This window comes from Carex rostrata, chromosome 15 (assembly GCF_964058835.1).
Source record: "Carex rostrata chromosome 15, lpCarRost1.2, whole genome shotgun sequence".
NCBI lineage: Eukaryota > Viridiplantae > Streptophyta > Magnoliopsida > Poales > Cyperaceae > Carex > Carex rostrata.
In genome coordinates this window covers 3,988,804-4,011,998 of record NC_135932.1, presented here as the reverse complement: position 1 = coordinate 4,011,998, position 23,195 = coordinate 3,988,804, and the positions used below count along the sequence as shown (strand labels likewise).

The 23,195-nt window shown below is 36.0% G+C and overlaps 4 protein-coding genes across 7 annotated transcripts; 2 read left to right on the top strand and 2 right to left on the bottom strand.

The window, feature by feature from the left end:
• The first annotated feature begins 497 nt into the window (after positions 1–497).
• LOC144566255 (DDT domain-containing protein) lies at positions 498–6,701 on the top strand. 3 transcript variants are annotated; one of them, XM_078316228.1, is made up of 10 exons: positions 498–740; positions 1,574–1,709; positions 2,224–2,396; positions 2,632–3,065; positions 3,160–3,540; positions 3,932–4,321; positions 4,450–4,611; positions 5,109–5,197; positions 5,604–5,754; positions 6,375–6,701. In XM_078316228.1, the coding sequence occupies exons 2-9, from the start codon at positions 1,597–1,599 to the stop codon at positions 5,752–5,754; spliced, it is 1,893 nt and encodes a 630-aa protein (XP_078172354.1). In that variant the 5' UTR covers positions 498–740; positions 1,574–1,596; the 3' UTR covers positions 6,375–6,701. The 3 variants fall into 3 exon arrangements, with proteins under 3 accessions (XP_078172354.1, XP_078172356.1, XP_078172353.1); XM_078316230.1 differs by having other exon boundaries at positions 507–740; positions 1,555–1,709; positions 4,453–4,611; XM_078316227.1 differs by having other exon boundaries at positions 507–740; positions 1,555–1,709.
• A 2,484-nt stretch (positions 6,702–9,185) lies between these two features.
• Positions 9,186–10,735, bottom strand: LOC144566354 (protein THYLAKOID ASSEMBLY 8-like, chloroplastic). 2 transcript variants are annotated; one of them, XM_078316372.1, is made up of 2 exons: positions 10,348–10,735; positions 9,186–9,749 (listed from the first exon to the last, which is right to left on the bottom strand). In XM_078316372.1, exons 1-2 carry the CDS (start codon positions 10,693–10,695, stop codon positions 9,360–9,362), a joined length of 738 nt encoding a protein of 245 aa, XP_078172498.1. In that variant the 5' UTR covers positions 10,696–10,735; the 3' UTR covers positions 9,186–9,359. The 2 variants fall into 2 exon arrangements, with proteins under 2 accessions (XP_078172498.1, XP_078172500.1); XM_078316374.1 differs by having other exon boundaries at positions 9,186–9,728.
• A 2,996-nt stretch (positions 10,736–13,731) lies between these two features.
• Positions 13,732–15,672, top strand: LOC144565961 (proline-rich family protein). The gene is made up of 3 exons (XM_078315815.1): positions 13,732–14,071; positions 14,267–14,401; positions 15,109–15,672. The coding sequence occupies exons 1-3, from the start codon at positions 13,901–13,903 to the stop codon at positions 15,460–15,462; spliced, it is 660 nt and encodes a 219-aa protein (XP_078171941.1). The 5' UTR covers positions 13,732–13,900; the 3' UTR covers positions 15,463–15,672.
• Positions 15,673–16,315: 643 nt separating this feature from the next.
• Positions 16,316–22,890, bottom strand: LOC144565959 (uncharacterized). Its single transcript, XM_078315814.1, has 13 exons — positions 22,457–22,890; positions 21,588–21,709; positions 20,644–20,889; positions 20,369–20,567; positions 20,175–20,287; positions 19,324–20,047; positions 18,600–19,043; positions 18,331–18,519; positions 17,969–18,190; positions 17,628–17,861; positions 17,457–17,538; positions 17,136–17,325; positions 16,316–17,024 (listed from the first exon to the last, which is right to left on the bottom strand). Exons 1-13 carry the CDS (start codon positions 22,643–22,645, stop codon positions 16,577–16,579), a joined length of 3,402 nt encoding a protein of 1,133 aa, XP_078171940.1. The 5' UTR covers positions 22,646–22,890; the 3' UTR covers positions 16,316–16,576.
• Between the last annotated feature and the right edge of the window lie 305 nt (positions 22,891–23,195).

Below are 23,195 nucleotides of genomic sequence, written 5' to 3'. Positions count from 1 at the left end.
ATCTTCTCGAATTCATATCCTCTCCATTAACTCAAAAACGAATTTTTTGAGTTAATGAATCTCAACCATCCAATTTATTTGAAAATTCGTGCAAACTAAATCTGCACTAATATTAAAAAGCCCTAATATAGAGAAACCAAATTTGCTCCGTTCAAAATCAAAGTGTTGAGATTCATTAACTCAAAAATTCTCTTTTGAGTTAATGCAGAGGATACGCATTCGCTCCCCTCCGACATCCAGTCAAAATCCTTTAATTTGGAAATGCTCCTAGTCCATTTAAAAGTTCTCCACCGAAGATGGAAAGCAAGCTCTGGATATAACATATTAACTAAAATAACTGTTCTTTGGAAACTTGGTAGGCTAATACTCACTGATATGTGGACCCAGATACTTAACTGGGACCGCTGTGTTGTGAGAGCTGATTATAATAGACCTGATTGGCGGTGTACCTCTTTAAGGGAGGCAAATATAAAGACCAAAATGAGCGCTCACTCCTCGCTCTCTCATTCTCTCTCTTTCGCGAAAACAAGCGCGGTCAAGTTTTCGTTTTTCCCTCTTCCTCTTTCTCTCTCTCGCTCTCTCCCCTACGCGTCGTTGCCTGGTGCATAGAAGGTACAAATCTCTACATCGCTCAAATCTCCCTTTGTAATCCACTTGTCAGCTCGGCCGCATCCTGATGCGACCAGGATACTACTCGACTTGCTCTGAGTATAGCTGGGACATCTCTCGCAATTTCTAGGGTAGGTTGTAATCCTATGTTGACCTTTAAGTCGATTATCTTCTCTCGTGGATTGGTCTTTTCCTGTTTAAGTTAATTCTTGGGATTTACCTTTTTGAAATTTGTATTAATTGATCTGTTTCCCTACTGTGGCCTTGGTTAAGCTGATTTTGTTTATCTCTGCGAGAGGTTTTCTAGGGTTTGTGTTTTTTGGTAATTTGTTCAAGAAAATGGGGGTATGTGACATAGTTTTTGACTGGGATTATGTGAACTTTAAAATGAAGTTAAGAATTTTATATGGAGGGGAGTATTGCATCTGGGAAAACGATTCCTAGGGTTTGTGTTTGATAAAGATAAGAAAATTCATTACGTTCTTCTGGCTAAGTGTTACAACAACTAGCTTTTATTCTAGGGAACTAATTAATCTCCTTAATTTGTTGTGATTTGCGAATTAAGAAACTATTTTCTGAATTTAATAATATTTATGTTGTTTACATGATAAAATTATTGTATAATGTAATTTCTTAGATCATTATTACATCTTATTTACAATTTAGTGTACTACTTAAAAGGGAGATACATTTTATTAATTGCTAAATATGTCGTATGATTTGTGTTAGGTAGTCCTATTATTTCCATTAGTTTGGTGATTAAAAAATAACAAGAAACGAATCTATCGGGCTGCATAGAAGTGATAACAAAATTGTCAAACTTGTGCATATCTATTAATATCACTGTTACAACATGACAACTCTGGTATGTACTAACATATTTTTATTCATGCAATTCTCAATGTACTTATTAATGTTTAGTAACATTATCCTTTCACTTGACAGTTTGAAATCTTGGTGTTAGACATTTGAAAGTTGGAAGGTGCAATGCCACTTTTCAAGAAAAAGCCGTTTCCTCTTCTGGATCCACCAAAGGACTTGGAAGCTAATGAGTTGGTTTTTCAAGTTCGTTTCACAAAGGAGATTTTTCGGGATTACCAGTATCCTTGGTTCTTTGTTTGGCAATTTCCACTCAGTTTGTTTCCATTACTGTTAAATTAGTTTTACTTTTTTTCCTACTTATAAGTTTGTCCAAAAGAGGGTTATGAGCCTATGGGTAAACCAGAAAAGGCTAGGATTTTGCTCTGTGGAAAGGGCTCTTGCTATCATAATTGTACCATGATCGAGTAACAATGGGATACCAGTCTGATATGTCTGTCCTTTCTTATGTTTGATTTATGTTTTGCTGCTTCACTACAGTTCTTGTAATTTCCTTCGTATGAACACGTGTATCTACTTATTTTTGTGTGCAGGTTGTATATTTTTATGGGTTGTGGGGTTTTTAGATAAGATGCCTTCCAATAGAGAAAAAATTGAGCCAGTACCTTGTCAGCTGGTATATACCAGGGCTTGGTTTCTCATGCCTCAGGTTTAAAGGGCTGTTTGTATAATGATATATTGAAGGTACTAACAATACCAAAATATAGTATATTCTTTTCCTTAACCTAATCTCAGAGAATACTTAAAGAGGCTCAATTTGTACCGGCAAAGGATTTGGACATGTAAAGTAACTGGTAAATCGAATTTAACATATGAAGAAGCATTGGTGTCAGAGCATCGTGCCTATGAGAAGGTACAGCAGTTCCCCAAAGAATTAGTGGGGCCCGTTCTTCACATGATTCAATATAGTAAGTGTTCTAGTCTCCCTTGTAACAGTAGCTTTGCTTGATAAGACAGTAGCCATTCTTGATAGTTGCTATGCAATGTGGACTTGAAAATCAATGATGTATGCAACCTTAACGTTTTTATTGAAAAACAAATATAATTTATCTGATATGTTATTATGCATATCCAATGTGAAGGCAATATTAATAACATAATAAAGGTTTTGGAAATTAACATAGCAATGCTTTGTTTCTTCAGGCACCTTAAACTTAAGTGATCTTGTTGACAAGATATGGACCAAAATGCAAGAGGATACCTTTGAAGGGTCTGAGATGCATGCAAGAAAGGAAGATTCTACTCTTCCCTGTAGAATCCTAAAAATTATGACAGATGGCAGCACTTCTAAATATGAAGTTGGCTGGCTTAACAGAGAAAAAAAGGTCACAGGAACCTCAGTTCTCAATTTTGATGACCTGATACGCAAGAGGCCGCCTCTTAGCCGTAACATGCTTAAGGTTTTTATAAAGGAGTCAACATCCCAAAATGCCCCTTGGGTGATACGTGAAGATCTTGCTAAGAAGTTTGGCTTACCAACCAATCCACCTGAAGAAATGATGTCAAAGCTTGTTTTTCAAAATGGGTTTATACGCTGTACTAAACAGACTAAGAGGGCAATTCAGGAAAATAGTGAGGTATCTTTCCTTTTTGGTGATATTAGATTTAATTTTATGTCAGGCAACAAGTTTTTTGCAATTTAACTGAATGCATAAATTAATTTATTTACAGGATGGTGGGAATTTACCAAAGAGCAAGAGAAGGAAAAGGATGGTTGAAGAAATGGTGCCAGTGAAATACCCCATCGAAGACACGTTACTAGGGCCATCACCTGATGATCCAATTTTCACAAAGCGGCCCCAGCTTGTCAGAGATTTCAGGGTTCCAATGGAATCTGTGGGTAATCTTCTCTCAGTATGGGATTTCTGTTCTTCATTTGGGCGGTGTTTGCACCTTTCCCCATTCTCTCTGACAGATTTTGAGAATGCAATCTGCCACAGAGAAGGAAATGTGGTGTTAATAGTGGAGGTGCATGCGGCTATTTTTAATTTGCTTATGAAAGATGAAGGAGACTATTTCAAACAAAGCCCTAATAAGAAACGCAAACCTAAGGTAACTTTTTTCCTCTTTGGTACATTATGTGCTTGGATTTTGTTGCTTGAGCAATCCATTTAATTCCTTGAACACATTTGCTTCAAAGCTTTAATATGGGTTGCTTTTGTTCTTCCTGATTGGGTAGCTTCAGCATTAACACTCTCAGAAACTTATATGTTGATATTAGTGAAGTACTCAAATTAATCTCGAGGTGGAAAAAAAATAATAAGAAATTATAATAAACAATACATGAAATGAAGAAAGATCTTTCTCGCGGTTATAATAGTGATAACTAAATTTTTGTGTTCCCTTTTTTATTTTTTGTTTTTCATTTCAACTGAGTGCTTTATGATGTATTTAGTCATGTTCAAACTATCTACTAATTACTGGCCTTCTTTGCTATTGTCAGATAACACCAGTGAACTGGACAGAATTCTTGGGCGATTTCTTAGAAATGGAAGATCGTGCATCTATGTTCACTAATAATCTGCCGACCATAAAGAGGGGACATTATGGTCTTTTGGATACCCACGTGAAATTAAGGATCCTACACGAACTGGTTGAAGAGGCTCTGACAACTGCCTCTATAAGAGAAAAATTAGATGAACAAATCCAACAACAGACTGCTCTTAGAGCCACAAAACGAGAGGAGGCCAAGAAGAAGAAAGATTTAGAAGAATCGGCAAAATCTGAATCCGAAAAGGCAGAAATAGGTCAGGCTTCTAGCTCAGATAAGGTACAGGTTAAAAGGAAAGATAAGGAGAGGAGTTCAGAGAAGAAGAAACCTGACGAAGCCCAGGTACCCACATGGTCTCAATTTTGCCTAAATTAAACCTCAATTCACTGTGAATTTTGCAACTAAACATCAAGGTATGGTACGTATAATGCTCTTTGCTGAAATCGTTATTTTTTCCTTTATTTTAACAGCAGCAGAACATAGAAAGGGAGATTGAGAAACTTAATATTCGCACAAATCCACTGGGCAAGGATAGAGACCATCGCAGATACTGGTTCTTCAGGCGGGAGGGAAGGCTCTTTGTTGAAAGCTCTGATAGCAAACAATGGGGCTATTATAGCACTAAAGAGGAGGTGATTATTATTCCTTATCTTACTTAATTCTAAAAGAGAAAAGAGATTGGTTGTGTTCCAATAATATTACATCAATTGACCATATTTGCAAATGAGAACCAACACCTTTCAAACAGTACCATCTTCCAAACGAATATCATGAAAGATGTGTTTGTTATCAAATATTGAGAAATTTTGCAGATTTCCTGATGAAATCTCTTTCATTCCTGTCACAGTGAGAACCCAAAATATAATTCAATTCAAACAAAAGTAGTTTTGCTTGCTAGGTTTCAAGTTCTATGGAATCTGATTTGTCCTCCTTTTAGAGCAATTTGTTCATAGTTGTTTTTGACCTAACTTATTGTTCTAATGTTGGCTGATGTATTAAATTAAATAAACTTTGTTGGTTTTATATACAAATACAATCAAATAGTGGGCGTCTAGAAAATATCAAGCAGATTTATCCTTGATAACTCTTCAATCATCTCTTCTTACATGCTGATTTCATATTCTTTTAGCTCGATGCACTGATTGGATCGCTAAATCCAAAAGGTGTACGTGAGATAGCCATTAAAAGACAACTCGAGAAATTCTATCAGAGGATAAGGTACTATTTCATGTTTTAGTTATGTTGTTAATTAAATTATTTTTTATCATGTTTGGTTGTGGAGTAAAATTAATGAGGATTAAATTGCTCATATTTTACACCTTGTTTGGTAATTGAATTTATGAATAAATTTAATCTGCCTAGAGGAGTAAGATGTTGGAAAATGAATCTCTACCTATGACAATGGGTTCCACAGGTGGAGAAAGTGTGGAATAAGCTAATCCACCTAGAAAGGTGGAGTAACTTACTCCGAATTAACCCACCTCTTTCTCCATCTTACTCCTCTTTTACTCTTTGTTTGGCGACTTAAGTATGGAGTAAGGGGTATACTCCACCTCTTACTGCACAACCAAACATGGCCAGCTTTTTGTTGGAAGTTAACAAATTTGAATACTGTTTGGTACAGCACATCATTGGAGAAGAGAACCAAAGAAGTGAATCAAAAGATTCTTCTAGAAGAGGCTGTGCTACGCCGCTCCACTCGGGTGCGAGCCCAGCCGAAAGATAACCCCGGCATGTCGTTCCTCAAATATTCGAACAGATGGAAGGAGACCTAGGTATGAATTACTCTTTTTTCTTCTTCTCTTTAACACCACAATATATCTTTTGCAATTTGGAAAGGAGCCAACAATTTTTTTTTCTTTGCCTATAGCAACCTGCATTCCCCATATATGCAAGTTGCACCAAATCTCAAATTAACCAGATCCCCTCAACTCAAGTGACCATTTTTAGAACTTTTTTAAGACAAATAAAACGGAAATAAAATATTGGACGTGACTGATGGAACTAATGGAGGGTATTTTCATGTCAATGAAATCAGTACAAATTTGTACAATTCTTGTTTATACCAACACTGCTGTAATAGAGTTTACCTGCTAGTAATCCCAAACACGGCATTTGGAGAAGGATTTGGTTCATTTGCCAATAAAGGTAAAATAAGGGAAAGAAACTGATCTCTGACCAGTCTGTTCATGGTTCCAACTCAAGAGGGACTATTTTTTTAATCTTCTTCTCATCACGGTACAGACTAGAGAAAGAGATTTGAGTCTTGTTGCTGGATTTATTTTTGCTTATACCCATGTGCTATATATGAACCATCATTGGTTGAACCAAATAACATTATTTTGTTCTTTGCTTTGTGCCTGATAACTATCCCTTTTTTTTTCTGTCAGACCAGTTAGGTATATAAAATGGAAGCAAGAAGCCTGAACATGTTATGCAGTATAGATCAGCCAATAAGCATAGATTGAGACATTTTAGGTTCTCCATCCATTCTCCATGTTCCTGGAGTCTGTGTAGCTTTAATTTTTTTTTTTTAGTAACTAGTTGTATATCATCGACTTTGGTGGGCTAACATTGTACTTAGACCCCTAAGCTAAGATGTGGTTGTCAAGGCTTTTTTTTTTTTTTTTTCATTTTGCCTCTTCCCCTAGACAGACCATTGGCCATTGCTAAGGTCAATGCAGGAGCTATAGTTGATCATTATTTGCATGTTTGACAGCCAGTGCTTTGACTTTTGCCACGAAATGCAATTTGATATTTACAAATGCTGGATTGGAATCTGGGCTTGCTGAATTTCTTATTTTATTGTCGGAATATCTCTGAGAACGCTGCAATTGATTTTCAATAAGACGATTACCAATGCGACAAATTACTACGGCAACTTCGAACAAATTAGATCTTACCTTTGGATTTTCCTCTCCCGTAGATATCACAAAAGCTTCATTTGTGAAGTTATGATAAGTGTTTCATGTAGTAGTTTGATTTTAATGTCTCAGGTAAAGTAGTAAATATCAGTCATAATTGCATTATTTTACTTTTAGTATCTTCTTCTTCTTTAAAGCCTTGATTTCCAAACAAGTTGGGTAGGCTAGAAATAAAATCCAAACGGAATCAACAACACGGGGACTTTCCAAGAGGTCACCCATCCTTTCCAAGTCCTTTCCAAGGGTTTCATTTCCATAATGAAGCTGATTTTTTTATTGCTGGCTCACCAAGTCTAGCACGAACCCTCCTTTTTTCTGGCTTGAGACAGACTTTGTAGAAACTACACCGAAACTACACAGGCGAAGCTTTTTATCTTTAGTATGTTATTATAATAATAATTATTATTATTTGTAGTTTTATAGTTTTGGTGATAAAAATTAGAGTGAGTCTATGGTACTATGCATATCACGGGTTGTTACCGTGCTACGGCTCTATATTTGAGTTTTCAAATCCTAACGGTCGATCTGAACCGTTCATCTTGTTCTCCATATTAATATATGTTTGGAGACCAAATTTTACATTTTTTGAAAATTTTTTACTATTTTTTTTAGATATTTAGAAAATCACTTGATCTGAAAATTCTGGAGCATCCAAAAACAGTGATTTTCAATAAATCTAAAAAAATAGTAAAAAAATTTCAAAAAATGTAAAATTTAGTCTCCAAACAAATATTAATATGGAGAACAAGATGAACAGTTCAGATTGACCGTTAGGATTTGAAAACTTGAATATAGAGCCGTAGCACGGTAACAAATCGTAATATGCATAGTACCATAGACTCACTCTAAAAATTATTTATATCTTTACGTTGGTAAAAGAATAATTCTGAAGCTGTACTTTTATTCAATAAAATATTGAATTTAAATTGTCTTGCGATTATTCTAGATATAAACATTTTTGCACACCAGATAGAAATACCTGTAAATTCATATATAAATAATTTGCATGTTTATATTTAACTCTTTAAAGTGTAGATAAATGATACAAATCATAAGGCGTAAGAATAATTTATTTTCGAAACAACAAAGATTGTTTTAAATCTTACTAAATAAAGATATAATATATCGTTCTTTCCTGGTCCAACACGACAAACAGTATAACAGTATTATCAATCTAATTAGATGAAGAAGCTCAAAGACTTGCATCCAATATAAATCCAAAAAATTTCATACTAATTCATACTGTCATCTATGTAGATTAAGCAAGTGGTTTGATGACATTATCTTCGGTTTGATGATTTAAGGTTTAAATTTGGCCCAATAGTAATTAAAAACGTAAATAGACGCAACGCAACATAGTGTTGATTTGATGCATGAAACCGTATGCAAATGATTATGTTTAAAGACTTGGTGAGTTTAGGATCTCAAATGGAATTCAAAAGTTTAAATCATTAAATGAAGTATGCAAAAATGTGGTGCATCTTTTATGTTATACAATCAAGGTAATAAATAGAGGTTGACTAATATTAGAACGTTTGCACCATGACTCCCGTGCAACTAAGTCGTTTTCGGATTTTTAAAGTTCAAATGATCGATTCAAATCATTAGATGTGATCTCTATATTAAAATGTGATTGGAGACCAAATTTTACATTTTTTGGAATTCTTTTATTATTTATTAAGTCACTTTGAAAATCGTTGATCTAACGGTGTAGATCAGGGATTAAGAAGTGGTTTAATAAATAGTAAAAAAGTTTCAAAAAAATGTAAAATTTAGTTTCCAAGCACATTTTAATACAGAGATCACATCTAACAGTTTGGATCGATCATTTGAACTTTAAAAATTTGAAAACGACTTGATTGCACGGGAGCCATGGTGCAAACATTTTGATATTAGCCAATCTTGTAATAAATATACAGCAAATAGAATAAAAATATCTCCTGATACAAACCTACAATGTTGTTTCCTTTGCGAAAGGATAAATGTGGCGCGCCTTTTTGTATATAATTTCTTACATATTACATAGAAAAATTTGGAATTAAAATTATGTTACGAAATATCTCATTATTTCATTCAAGGATGTTTCATCATTTTGATACCCTTTTGAATTACGTTGATAATTAATGCTCATGATCCTGTTATATTCTCAAATCCAGACGTAAATATCACACGTTGAAAACAAAGCTTAGAACCTATACCTTTTTTTTGAAAGGCGCTTAGAACCTATACCTAGTTTGGTATATCATGTAATGCTTCGTATTTAACATTGTCTGATACTGTGATACAATAGTAAAAAATAACAGTGATTGTAGTAGTTTAATATGAGAATCAGTACTATCCTCAGGAAACTAGTGGTAATGTTTTTTCTAGGTACCAAATGATGAAACATTACCAATAAATGTAAAACATTTTTTTAACAGACCCAAAACAAGGGAATTTTTTTATTATTATTATTTCTAGTGCATACCGAAAATTTCGTCGGGTGGATCATACATATGCTTCTGCGGGAAAAGCTCCTCAAAGTCCTGTTTAACCCTATTTCGCAACAATGGATGAGGTAACAACCCCTTCAGTAAAATCCTAAACGGTAAAACCTCAGGCGGGTCAGGTGATTTCTTCATATCTTCATATATGTTCATGGCATCAGCTGGAGACCCGTATCTCAGAAAACCGCGAATGACTTCACCGTAAGTTTGGCTGTCGGGAAATAAATTCTCCTTTCGCATGCTACTCCATACATCCATTGCTGCCTCCATTTTTTTCGATTTAGCCAAGGCAGTAATCAGGTCTTTGTACAGGAACACATCTGGTTTGTACCAATCATCCTTTCGAATGATTTTAAAGATCTTAAAAATACATAAAAATGGAAAAAAGATTTAGATAAACTTACAAACGGGAATTTCTTGAATACCCCTTAAAAACTTCAAAATTACGTATTCCCCCTCTAAAGTTTATAATATCATATTTACCCTTATATATTTCAAAAACTTACGAATTTACCCATTTTATTATCTTTTCTATCAAAAGTTCAAAACACATTTTAAATTTATAGAGTACCCATTTTACCCTTCATTAAAAAAATATATGTAGCGTATTTAAGAAAAATGTCAGTCTTCTAATTGGTCGACTTCCAAGGGCAAATGATTAATTTGTCTACGTTTGATGAATTATAAGTAGGTACAAATTCATTCCAGTATATAAGTGATACATAAACTGTGCTGCTATGGTAGTGCTGGTACAGGAGTCCTAATGTACCAAACCTCACAACTCAAATAACCAATAGTGAGTTTGTGATTCCTACTTAATCTCTAATCAAAGACCAATGCAGTGCTCAAAGTAAAATTAAACACAAAAGAGGCATTTTACTAGGGCCAATTTCAACAAACAGACTACCAAATAGAAAAATCACACAAACCCTAGGTTGATTAAAAGAGAAGACGATACCTTTAGTGCCAAATCGACCTCTTGTTGCCTCTCCAGTTCATTGAGCACTGCAATTTTGTCCGATTTGAGAAGTCTTATAACATGCTTCTTAACAAAACAATGCATCTTTTCTTCGTCTCCTTTAAACCTCTTCAATCCCATAATTACAAAAACCGCCTCCTTTCCAATCATTTTCTTGCCTCGCCACAGAGGGCCCCTTGGCCTCCCATCGTGATATCCGCATATGGAGTTCAAATGGGAGAGGCAATGGGGCGAAAATCGATTCAAGTTTTGGGGATTTTCTGTGAATTTTGTCGGAGAGGAAATAAACCTCCCGAGGTTTGATCGAAGAAGAAACCGAATAGCCATTAGAGAAGCGTGTACTTGCCTGTAAAACCTCAAATGTGGGTTTAGACTTTAGAAAGTGGGAGACTCTGCTTCTGGTAAATATTTAACAGAGTACTTTTGACTTCATGCAGCTCATGAACCCTATACATCACTGTTTTGATTCTATAGTCCGTGCGCTGCATAAACTCAAAATTACTCTGTTAAATCTTCCCTGGTCTGCGATGAAAGAAAAATCGGGCCTTTAGGGCCTTATGTTGGGCCCAAAAATCGAAGGACGTAGCTGAATTTCTCCGGCTCTTGAAATTTTTTGGAAAAAAAATATTTTCAGAGAAAGGTATTAGCTAGCGCATTTCTTATTGTTGCATTCAATCTTACATCTATTGCATTGCATTGTGGACAGTTGGATTTTTTTTTTTTTTTTTCTAATGTTTGCCCGCTACGAACTTTGAACAATTTTTCTACTGATCAATTTAGGGGTGTTCATAGCTTCGGTTCGGTTTTACACTTTTACTAGACAAATTAAAGTTATAATTTGGTTTTAAAAATAGATCAAACCAAACCGATTTATATTGTAACCGAACCTAATCAAATCAAAGTTTTATTTCGGTTTGTTCAGTTTAAAATGAAATATATTATTTTATTATTTAAAGCAATTGATTTACAATAAATCGAAATATATTAAAAAAATAAATCGAAGTATTAAGAAATAAACTGAAGTATTTAAAGCATTTGATTAAGAAATAAGCCGGAGTATTAAAAAATAAATCAGGTAGTTAGGACTAAATTCATAACATATAAAAATTTGGTCGGTTGGGTCATTTCAGTTTTGAAAATTTTCAAACCGAACTGAACTATTAAACTGAAAAAACCGAACCGTTTGATCCAAACTAATTCAGTTCGGTTCAAAATCGACTTAACCGGACCCAATGAACACCCCTATTGATCATGCTTTAGTTGTTTTTTATTCAAAGCAATATTCCAAATACCGCTACAATTTTAGTCATGTAGGAAGAGTAGAACTAGGTGTTCTAAGTTCACTAAGCCTTTTGGTAAACTCAAATCTAAAACTCATTGAATCAGCTTCAAACGACAAATTTAAACCATTGAAACTCACATATCTTATGAGTGATGCGTCTATGTGTAAACAAATTTAATTTTAAAATTAATTTTGCATAGAATTAAGTGGTAAAAAATAATTCAAAAAAGAATGTATTAAATTAATTTATTAACCTTCTAATTTTGACCGCTTGACTTTATACTAAATTAATTCGAATATTTAAAATATTCACATGTAAACGCATCACTCGTAAAGTAGGCGGATTTCAACAGTTCAAATTTGTCATTTGAAACCGATTCAATGAGTTTTAGACTTAAGTTCATCATGGAACTTGATGAACTTAAGAACACCCTAGTTTTACTCCATGTAGCAATATGCCATAAAATACAGGTCCGGATCCCCTAAAGTAACTCAATCTTTGGGTTTTGGATCGATACAATCCGATTCAAATTCGTCGCTTTAGATTGTTTCGCAATTCAAATTCATCTCTCGGGATATGTGCACTCTACTTGGGATAGATTATCATGGATTCAAATCAGACGGTTCCGAATCAAAACCCAAATATTGAGTTACTTCACTGGATCTTAACTCATAAAATACCGCTCAAAATTTGGAGTAGGAGAAAAATAAAAGAAAAAAATTCTAATATTTGTGGCTGCAATTATATTTCCGGAGTAAGGGCTGTAAGGCTATGGTGCTATGGGTTGCATAGAGGGTTACGGTACTACTGATCAATATTTGAGTTTTCAAAATTCTAATGGTCGATTTGAACCGTTTATCTTGTTCTCCATATTAATATGTGTTTGGACACCAAATTTTATATTTTTTGGAAATTTTTTACTATTTTTTTAGATAGGTAGAAGATCAAATATCTGAATGGTGCAAAAAATTTTAGATCAAGTGATTTTTTACCTATCTAAAAAAATAGTAAGAAATTTTCAAAAAATATAAAATTTGGTGTCCAAATATATATTAATATGGAGAACAAGGTGAACGGTTCGGATCGACCGTTAGGATTTTAAAAAGTCAAATATTGAGCCGTAGCACCGTAGCCCTCTATCTATGTTATCCCGATACGCCATCTAGGGTCCTGTACCCGTATCGAGTGTGTATCGGATATGAATACGCACCAGATACGGCACCGATACGTGTTTGATACACCAGCTGGCGTATCGGCTTACGTGGCGTATCCTACACAACTCCGATACTCCACTGATACGGTCTGATACTTCCCGATACGCCACATATACTTCTGGATACGCCAGAGATACTTGTGTACAAGGTAAAATCCTGTGGACCGCACCCGTACACTCCACGCCCTGGGTGTACCATGAGCCGCGCAACAACACAAATTTTTTTCCATTAAGCTAGTAGCGTGAATTGAACCTAGACTTGGTCATTGAGAATCAAAGATACTACCACTAGACCACACAAGTCTTTGTTAACAATACATGTAACTTTGGTACAATATACATGTTTAATTAATAATATAATTAAAATAATAAAAAATAATATATATAATAGCCGTATCATATCCTAAATTTTTGAAAATTATTGTATCACCATATCAGTACTCTGTGTAATCCATAGCACCGTAGCCTTATGCAAATCATAGTACCGTAGCCTTGCTCGTATTTCCGGATATGAATCTGCTGAGAAAAGCAGCGTGCTGCTTTTCCCATTCTAACCACTTAAAATTTTCTATTCATGTTTCTCTATAAAAAAAAAAATTTTATGCACAAATCTCAACAAATTTGAATAGTTGAGATCCGAAAAGCAGCAGAGTTCATTCTCAAATTTCCGGGCTGGGAATATAAAGAGTTCCTTATTTAACCCAAAAGAAAAGGATCCCAAATCAACACTGTCCCTTTTTTATTCGTCAAGTACACGGTACACCGATTCACCAATCACCAAATTTACCAAAATTGTTGTATATATTTTTCTAGTAGCAAAAGAGGCTCCACGTTTACCTAAACAGAAGAAAGAAAAAGAGGCTCCACGTGGCCTGTTCATATCCACTCAAGATCATCACCACAGAATTCCCAACCTAAGATTTTCTCTTCTACTTCTCCTCTACTTCTCATCTCTTCTAAGCCATTAAAGAGCAGGAATAACTGGTAAAAACCAAGAGAAGAATTATTGGTAATCTCCCCTTCAAAATTTTGTAGAATGGCATGCACAACTCGATCCCTGATATCATTAAACAGCTGTGCATTTCCTTCTAAGAGGATACCAACATGGCCCCAAAAAATGAGGAATTGCTCCAAGAATTTCATAGTTCATGCTTCAACAAGCACAGATGATGATTGCAATACAGAGGAATGCGCTCCTGATAAAGAGGTTTCTTTGATTTTCTTTTTATTCAATATATTATTCAATAATTGAGAGACCCTTTGCTAAAAATCCAAGGAAAACCTTTGTATTTCAAAATTAGAGCACTTGCACTTGGCCGGGTACTGCAGTACAATTCGAGAAAATTGTTGGTGAAATTTTAGTTTGTGAGACATAAATTGAGCACAGTACTGTTAATTGTAGGTTGGTAACTTGAGCATGCAATGGGTAGCCGAAGAGCAAACAAAGGTCGTCGGCACATTCCCGCCTAAGAAAAGAGGCTGGACTGGATATGTCGAAAAAGATACTGCCGGGCAAACTAACATTTATTCTGTTGAGGTAATTTCCTTTTGCCTATTTAATTTGATTTTCACATCTCCTTTCTTAACATCTCATTTCATTTCCTTGTGTACCCTCTTCCTCTGTGTAAGGTCTTGTGTTGATTTGAGAATTTGGAATTTAATTAATTAAAAAAAAAAGTTTGGTATATCAGAGAACTGACAGGATTTCGGTTCCTTCTTACTCAATGTCAATGTGGGCAATGTAAATATCATGAAATGCACGGTCACAAGTGATTTTTGCCACATTACATAACACTATGGTCAGAACTAATTTTCTATAGAAAAATATAAAAATAATTCAGCAGAGTTAAAAGAGTTTTTTTCATTAGTTACTCAAAATAATTGTTAAGTGTCATGCATTTCACTACAATTTTGCCACTCAAGCCCCATATTATCAACCAAGGATTTATTCTCCCCTTCCTTTTTTTCTGTTTTATAACAACTTGCATCCAAGGATTTACTAAAAGAGAAACCACCTCATTTCCTAGGAAAAAAAATGTTCTCAAGTGTAGAGGAGAAATAACTGCGGGCTTAGCACAGTGGTGTGAGCTTCGTCTCTCTACGTAGAGACGCGTGTTCAATTCTCATGAAAAGCATCTAAGAGATGCCGGGGTGTTCCGGGGCCCTTTAATAAAAAAATATGCAGAGGAGATCTGAAAAACCACAGTTATTTACTACAACTGACGCTCGTTTAAATTTTTACAGCCCGCTATTTACGTGGCAGACAGCGCAATTAGTTCTGGTGCCGCTGGTTCATCATCTCAGGGCTCAGATAATACTGCAGGTCTCACTGCCATCTTAGCACTGATCTCCATTGCAGCCGCCTCCTCAATCCTCCTTCAAGTTAACAAAAACCAAACAGTTGTCAAAACGGTCCCGTATACTGGTCCGCCGCTCAGTTACTACATCAACAAGTTCAAACCGGTACAATTCGTCGAAGCCTCTATTCCGGTTGAGACGCAAAATGCACCATCCGTAGAGGCTTCATTGCCGCCCAGTAGTGAAATACAAAGCACCGAGACCACCACTTCGGCTTCCGCCAGTGAAATACAAAGTTAAGGAACAAGAGGAAGTGCTAGTGATACCAATTTATCTTGAGATGTGTATTGGGTTGCGTAATTTGAGGTATTAGGTGCAGATTTTGGTATATACAGTTTTCTGCCTGTGATGTAACCAAGCCCACAACAATTTGATAGTGATATGTAGAGTTAGTGTGTTTCGGTGTTTGTAAACTCGAATTAATTCAAATTGTGTAATATTTATATACAATAATTTATAAATTTTCAAATTTATTTAATATAAACGTCAATACTCAATAGTAAGAAAATGATAAAAATAAATATTTAAAATAACTTAACAATTATTATTTTTTATTATATAAGAAGAGAGAGGCTACTATGTATATTGCACAATGCACATTGTTCCGTACTTTAGACAAATTTTTTCATGTACGATGTTCAAATAGTCATCTAAATTGTTTACATAATCACTGTATGAAAATGTGTTTGTAGATCAAATTTTTTATAATTTTTTACAATATTTTTAGATTGATAAAAAATTACCTAGATCTAGAAAATTCTAGACCATTCAAAAATAGTTATTTTTACCTACTTGTATAACAGATACTATCTAAAGAAGTTCCAAAAAAATAAAAATAAAAATTGAATAGATTATTTGAACTTTAAAAATGAAGACATTAATTCAAAATACAAACCAATATATGCTATACATAGTACCCAAGCTTCACTCTTATAATAAATTAATTTATAAATTTTATATGCTTAACATCTAATAAATTTTAAACTTAATTTCATCAAGAGTACACAACTAGCATTGAACGCATTGAACTCAAGTACACAACTAGCATTAGTGGTGATATGTACAAATTAACTGCCAAGATATTCAGCATACATTTAAAAAAACTAGCTTAAACTAGCTCATGAACAGCATCTTCTATTGACAATTACATTATTTTTCATGGCTTTTACTAACTTACAACCAGAAACCTTAGTCCCTTGCGACTAAATTCATTTATCCCTTTCCACTATATTTCATCCATTCATAACCCTGGCTAAACCCCTTCACATGCATAACATAACACACATCAATTATGTACAATCTTTCTAACAAATCCCAATATGCACAACTAACACAACAAACAACCAGTTTATTTTCACATCAGGCACCTGTACCAAGGCCCATGGACCTGACCTGTTACAACCGCCATTTTGACTAGTACCTCACCCGCCTTCATGACCCGGTCCAAAAGAATAACACCCCCAACTTTCCGTAAAGCCACTTCGGCCAACTTCCTTCCCTTGACCCCATTTCCTGCAAATGCAACTGCACGCAAAGCTGAGTAAACTGAAGCAGAGACTTTGTTGAAGATGATGTCCCCATTTTGGAGGCTCTTTAGAAGAACTCGACCCATTATTTCCTTTTTAGATTCCATGTTTTCCGGAGATGAGGTCGCAATTAGAGTATCTACAATCTCTTCTAAGCCTACATCAGCTAAGCTGTCTACCAGTGCTGTCAGCTTTTGCACAGATTCTGTGATTACAGTTTCGTTGTATGAATTTGGGCCTTTTTCACTTATAAGGATCTGCCGTAAAACCAACATACTGTAAAAAAAAAAAGAGACCTTCCAGATGTTAGCTCTTATTATTTTATTTCCTTATTTGGTTGTTTTCATTCATTATTAGTATTTATATAATTTCCTGTAAGAAATGCACCTTGTTGCAATAACTATGATCTTTTGGTACTCGCTTTGAATGGACCTCAACCGTAGAGCATTCAATTTGAGCGTCTCTGGCACTGACTGTAAAGTAACTCCCTCTATGCCACAAACCAGTTTCAACAAACCCAGACGTACCAACTTGTCTATAATATCTCCAGTGCATTCTGGTAACTCAGCATTTTCACCTGACAAAAGAAAGAATGATTGTGTCAGCAATTTAAAAATGATTATATATCAACATAAGGGACCTTGCCCTTCCAAAACATTAAGTAATTTGATTTATTTCAATTAATTAAACACTGGTACGAGGAAATACCTGAAGAAACACTGGCACGAGGAAGAATCTGATTTCCTGAGATAGCTCCACCAGTCCTTAGTGTCATGACAAGAGGCAGAGCCTAAAATTATGCAAGTAATAGGTGAATAAATATATATGTTATTACTGAACTCATTTTTCTTTCCCAATTCAAGTGAAATAACTGCTCACATTGTTTTCTACTGACAAGGCCAAAAGAGAATTTACATATTCGCCCCATTCTTCCTCCAAATTTACACTGATCGCTGAAATCCACCGTGCAGTCAGAGGAAGGGAGACTGACGCGTCAGAGGGGATGCCATAGTGGTCAGTGAAAGCCTTCTGTAGGTACTCTATACCAACTGTTCCCTGTACCAGTGGCTCCAGCATCTGTATGCGTGCCTTGCTCACCTCACTCTTCAATTTCTATTTTTTACATACAAAATTAAGGTGTTAATTTAATTGCTAAGCAGTTTTAAGCAAATCAAAGGCTCTAATACATGCCAAGAAGGTATAAGCAAAAGAAAAGGCACCTTTATTTCTTCAAGTGTAAACCGAAGACCCTTGACTATGGCAAAAACAAATGAGCTCTTGGTTTGGTTCGTGGATTCCTCGGCTAGTTCACTTAACAACTTTTGATGAGCCTCTTTTGCTGAATCTTCGCTCGCACGTGAACCTAACTGCCGTAACATGCCAAGTGAGAAATCCAGAATTTGGCCCAAATGTTGCCTATCATCTATTCCTGAGTGAAGTACCTTGTAGAAAACAAAAATAAGAAAACAGTTAAAATAATGCTTAGAAGCTGTTATATCTCAACCCTCTCATTTTTCTATTTATTTATATTTGATATGATCTGAAAAATGAGTAATAATAAGTTAAGGTTTTATTTATGCACCTGGGACAAGATATCAAGGTCAATGCGGTCCAAAATTTCCTGTCGCAACTTTTGAGGGGCCAAATTAGATAATTCATCTCTGACCTCCTTCACCAGATCCATAACCCGATTGTAGTTTGGCTTATCTCCTTTCAACGAATCCATTACACCATCCCAAAATGCCTTCTCCATTGTCTCTATCACCTTTGCCTAACATTTTTTCAAAATAACAAAAATTAGTCTGCTAGTAGATACCAAAAGAATTTAAAATAACAATAATCACCAATTACCTTGATCTCCATCTCATCACCATTGCTAGAAGTAAGGCTGCCAGCAATAGACCCATCTGTTTCATGAAGGATTTCATTCACTAAGATTTCATTCTCTGTCGGCATCTTCTCACTTTCGGCCCTTAAAACACCGGAATTTTCAACAACACCCTCCTCAGCAGCTGCTATTTCCTTACCAGATCTGAACAAAGACCGTGCTACACGCCTGGATGAGTCGGTCGTTTTCAAACTTGCATCAGGGGTGGAAATAGAATTTTGCGCAGATGAGGAGGGCTCTGAGTCGGATGGGGATGGAATATGAGTAATTGGGCTACTGGAGTTCTTCTCTTTAGATTCAAAGAATTTGAATCGGGTATTGGATAAAGCAGATTCCATCCTTTCTAGACCTGCATTCCCGCTCAAGTGGTGCACCTTCTCTCTTAAAAGCTTCTGATCTTCTGTGACCTAAAGCCCCAAAGATATAATTTATTCATAATTTTCACAAACTAGATAGTAAAACTTTAAAATCACTCCCCCCCCCCCCCCCCCGCCCCCCCTCCTCTCCACCTCTCAAATTACTGAAATAATACAGAATGTAATCGTTTTGCGCAGATACCAGAAGTGTATTTTTAAGCTAAAACTTAAATATAAAAAAATAATATTCCATTCCGTACACTTCTTTCTACAAAGGTCCATCTCACTTAATAACGAAGATCAGAGAACTAAAAAAAATGCAATTAAGTACCTGCTTTTGTACAGCTTCCATGTCATGGGTAAGCTCTGGCATCTCACCATTTGCTGTGACCTTGCAAGTCTGCATCATAGACAGCTCCAACTTGCATGCCGCTCTGACGAGGTCCTCCTCCAAAGCCCTCGCATCCTTCACCTTCCATGCAACAAACCGGTACAAATAATTACACCATCCCGCATCAAATGCTGCCAGCTGTTTCCTGAAGGACTTCTCTTTGTCAGGCCCATCCAGTACAACCTTCACCAGTATTTCAAACTCTTGAATGAATCCTGAGGCAGCCTCCACGAGTGCATTTTCCCTTTCGCTGTTCCCACTAAAAACAGCATTCGGGTGACCTAATATCATATATGCACAGAGTACTACCCGTACTGCGTATCTAGAAGATGACTTCTTTGTTGATTTACCAGCATTCCCTTTCTTTGGTGTGGGGCCTCGAGATCTGGACGGTTTTCTCGGGGAACCAAGGTGCTTCAATAGGTGGTCTATGTTTTGGGGAGCTGGTACTGAGCGGGTGGCTGTGGCAAGAGAGATGACGAATCGGCTCTCAAGCCGTTCAAGTAATAACTTTGTGGCCTCAAGTGTTGCTGGTGACTCAATTAGCATGGCGAGCTGTTCAAACGGCATTGATTTCACAGATTTTGAGTTTAAGCCCAGAGATTCATAAGATTCGGTCAATGACAAGGTGGTACGCTTCGATTTGACAAACCTCCTCCAACACCTGATAGAACATTAATTGCTACTAATAGTTAAGGGCTATTTTTTTTCAAGTCCAGAACTACAGTTTGAAATTTTTGTGTATAAATGTAAGGCAAATTTGAAGCACTGAATTGGATAAGTATACAGACCTTGCAATTTTTCTAGCAAGAATATCTCCGTGCTCTTCTTCCCAAGTGAAGCTAGGCATACAGCTACGAGGGCTGCCTCTCTGCTTCATACACTCTACTCTATACGCCTCCGCCTAAAATCAAAACATTATATTTTGTGATTAGAAAGACATACTTTTGTGTGCAGAGAGAGCAAGAAAGAGAGAGGAATGTACCCTCTGAAGCTTGTCTTTAAGCTGCTGCTCTATCCTCAGTCTCTCACTCTCTCTCTGACTACAGACGGCCTTAGCAACCCGGCGGGCACGCATCACCCTTGCATGGGCCCGCCTCTTCTCAGCTTCCAGAAGGGCCAACCTCTTCTTCTCTGCTGCTGATCTTTTTTGACTGATTGCTGACCTCACCCTTTCTTTATACCTATTAAACCATAACATTTTTTTAGAGATAATCACCTGCATACCATCTTTAGATATACAAACACTTCTATGAGTACCTGCTCTCCCGCAATAATCGTTGAACAAGGGAATGAGCGGTCCTCTCTCTAAGAGCAGCCCGCCTCTGCCTATGTGCAGCAAGTAGGCGGAGGCGGTTCTCCTCAGCCTGGCGGGCACGGGACTCAACACGGGTCCCCAGCTCCTCCCTCTCCTTCTCAATCCTCATCTCCACACCATTTTTCGCTGCCTGCCGCAGCTCGTCCATCCTTGCAAGCCTCTTTTGTGCCTTCTCCAACAAGCTCAGTCTGTAAAATTCAAATAATTTGTTAAATAGAACTGGTGCATAGTCAGTCACTGCTACAGGTAACTAATATCAAGTACTTTCTGGTACTGTCATACTGATATGGCCTCTTATCATTAAAAAGCATCCCATACCTAAACAGGAAACTATAAACTCAAGTTATGCAACTAAAATCACCTCCCCCTCAATTTCACAATCACCTGTGTAACAAAATCCTGATAGAGTAAGGCTATAGTACTATGCATAGCTTGGATTGGTCCGTACTATGGATCAATATCTTTGTTTTATAAGTCAAACAGTCTATCTGAACCATTCAACATGAATTTCCATATGAAGATGTACTTGTAGATCGAATTTTATATCTTTTACAAATTTTTAACTATTCTATTAGATAGGTAGAAAATCACTTGATCTAAAAATTCTAGACCATTCAAAAGTAGTGATTTTCTACCTATCTAATAAAACAATAAAAAAATTCTAAAAAATGATAAATTTAGTCTGCAGGTACATTTTCATATGGAGATCATGTTGAACTGTTCAGATCGATTATGTGAACTTTGAAAACGAAGACACTGATCCATAGTACGGATCAATCTGCGCTATGCACAGTACCATAGCCTCACTCATCCTAATATACTACTGTTGCCTAAACAAAAACTGTCATTATGCCACTATACATGTAATAAAATGAGAGCATAATACCTTTTTTGCTCAGCAGCAAAAAGTCTGGCTTGGATTCGTTGGCTGAGATCTTCCTCTTGAGAAGACCATGAAGGGCTTCTTGGTTTCGGCCTCGCTTTGCAGGATAGCCACTCATAAAATCTCTGTCAATGGTATATCATATATACCAGTATATCAATGCATAAGCTTCAACGCCAGGAAGGACTAATAAGGAGATAATTTAAATTCTCACAATAATTTTGCTTGGCTTACTTAAACTGATTGCTTGACTTAATTAAATCACTTTAAGTTGGTACACTTTTCCTAGGAATCATAGAAACGACAAAACAAAATTGAAAATACTTTTAATTACAGATTCTAAAATTAAGTAAGACTTGTACCTAACCCCACACTGAAAAGTTTATAATAAAAAATTTCATGTCTGTTTTCAATAGAAAAACACGACAATAAATAATAAGAAAACTTTTTTTGTGTAATCAACAGTTCAACCTAACATCAAGCAGCAAAACCAAAGGCTGCAGGAGTTCGGGATTTTTTTTTATTTGACAAAAGTGGGATGATACCCACGGATTTCTATTGAAATCAAGAGTGTTATGGTACCAAACAGCTAATACCGTTACAAAATCAGATGATGTAAGGTTTCCGAAGTTATCATGAAGTCCAATTAAAAACCTCGAGAAAAAAAGTTCGGAAATTTCTTTAACAACGAATTAGAGAGAGCCCAGTCGAGGATTCCAAACCAGATTCCAATTCTTTATATGGGAAATATCTACTTGAAAAGGATTGGAAAAGTAGGACCCAAACCGAGTTTTCTCCAACCGAATTCCAGTGAAATATAAGAAATTCAAGAAAACCCGTGAAAATAAGCACCAAGAGCTAACAAAAGTCACCTGTCTTCTAAGATCAGCTTCTCTGAGCTTGGCCTCAATCGCCTCTGCACTAGATGGCGAGCTACCGCTCTTCGCCTCAAGCAACCTCCTTCTAATCCTCCGTGGCACCCTCGCCGGGGAATCCGCCGGAGAGTTCGTCGGAAATTCCATCACCACCGGCTCAGGCCACCCCCTTCCAATCGATTCCATGGATCAGCCCCAGTTCAAATCAAATTTCTCTGAGAATTGAATTCAGTTGCAGCGGTGAAGGATTGAGAGATTGTTTTGAGAGGAAAGTGAAAAGACAGGATGGGAAAACACGCTTCTTTTGCTTCCAAAGAAAGAAGAGTCGAGAAGAGAGTTGGACTTGGTTTGTTTCTCCTTTCTCTTGATTTCTTTTCTATGTCATGTATCGAGACGATGCGTCGTTTTATGAAGGAGAGGCGTGCTGTTGTATGATTACATATATTTATAGGGTCTATAGTCTTTAGACTATGGCCATTATAAAGTAATAAATAAAAAATAGATATTTCTTTAGATACCCCTGTGGATTTATAAATTCACTTCTTCGTACAAAAATACAATTAAGTAAACGTCTGGAAAATAATAAAGTATTGAAAATTCTATCCATATTCCCCTGTCCAAATTAAAAGGTTGCTTATCAGATGGAAAAAAATTATAAACCTCTCTTGTGTTTTATATAGTTATTAATCATTATTCTTTTCACGATTCATTACTACATGTCATAATATGTATAAAA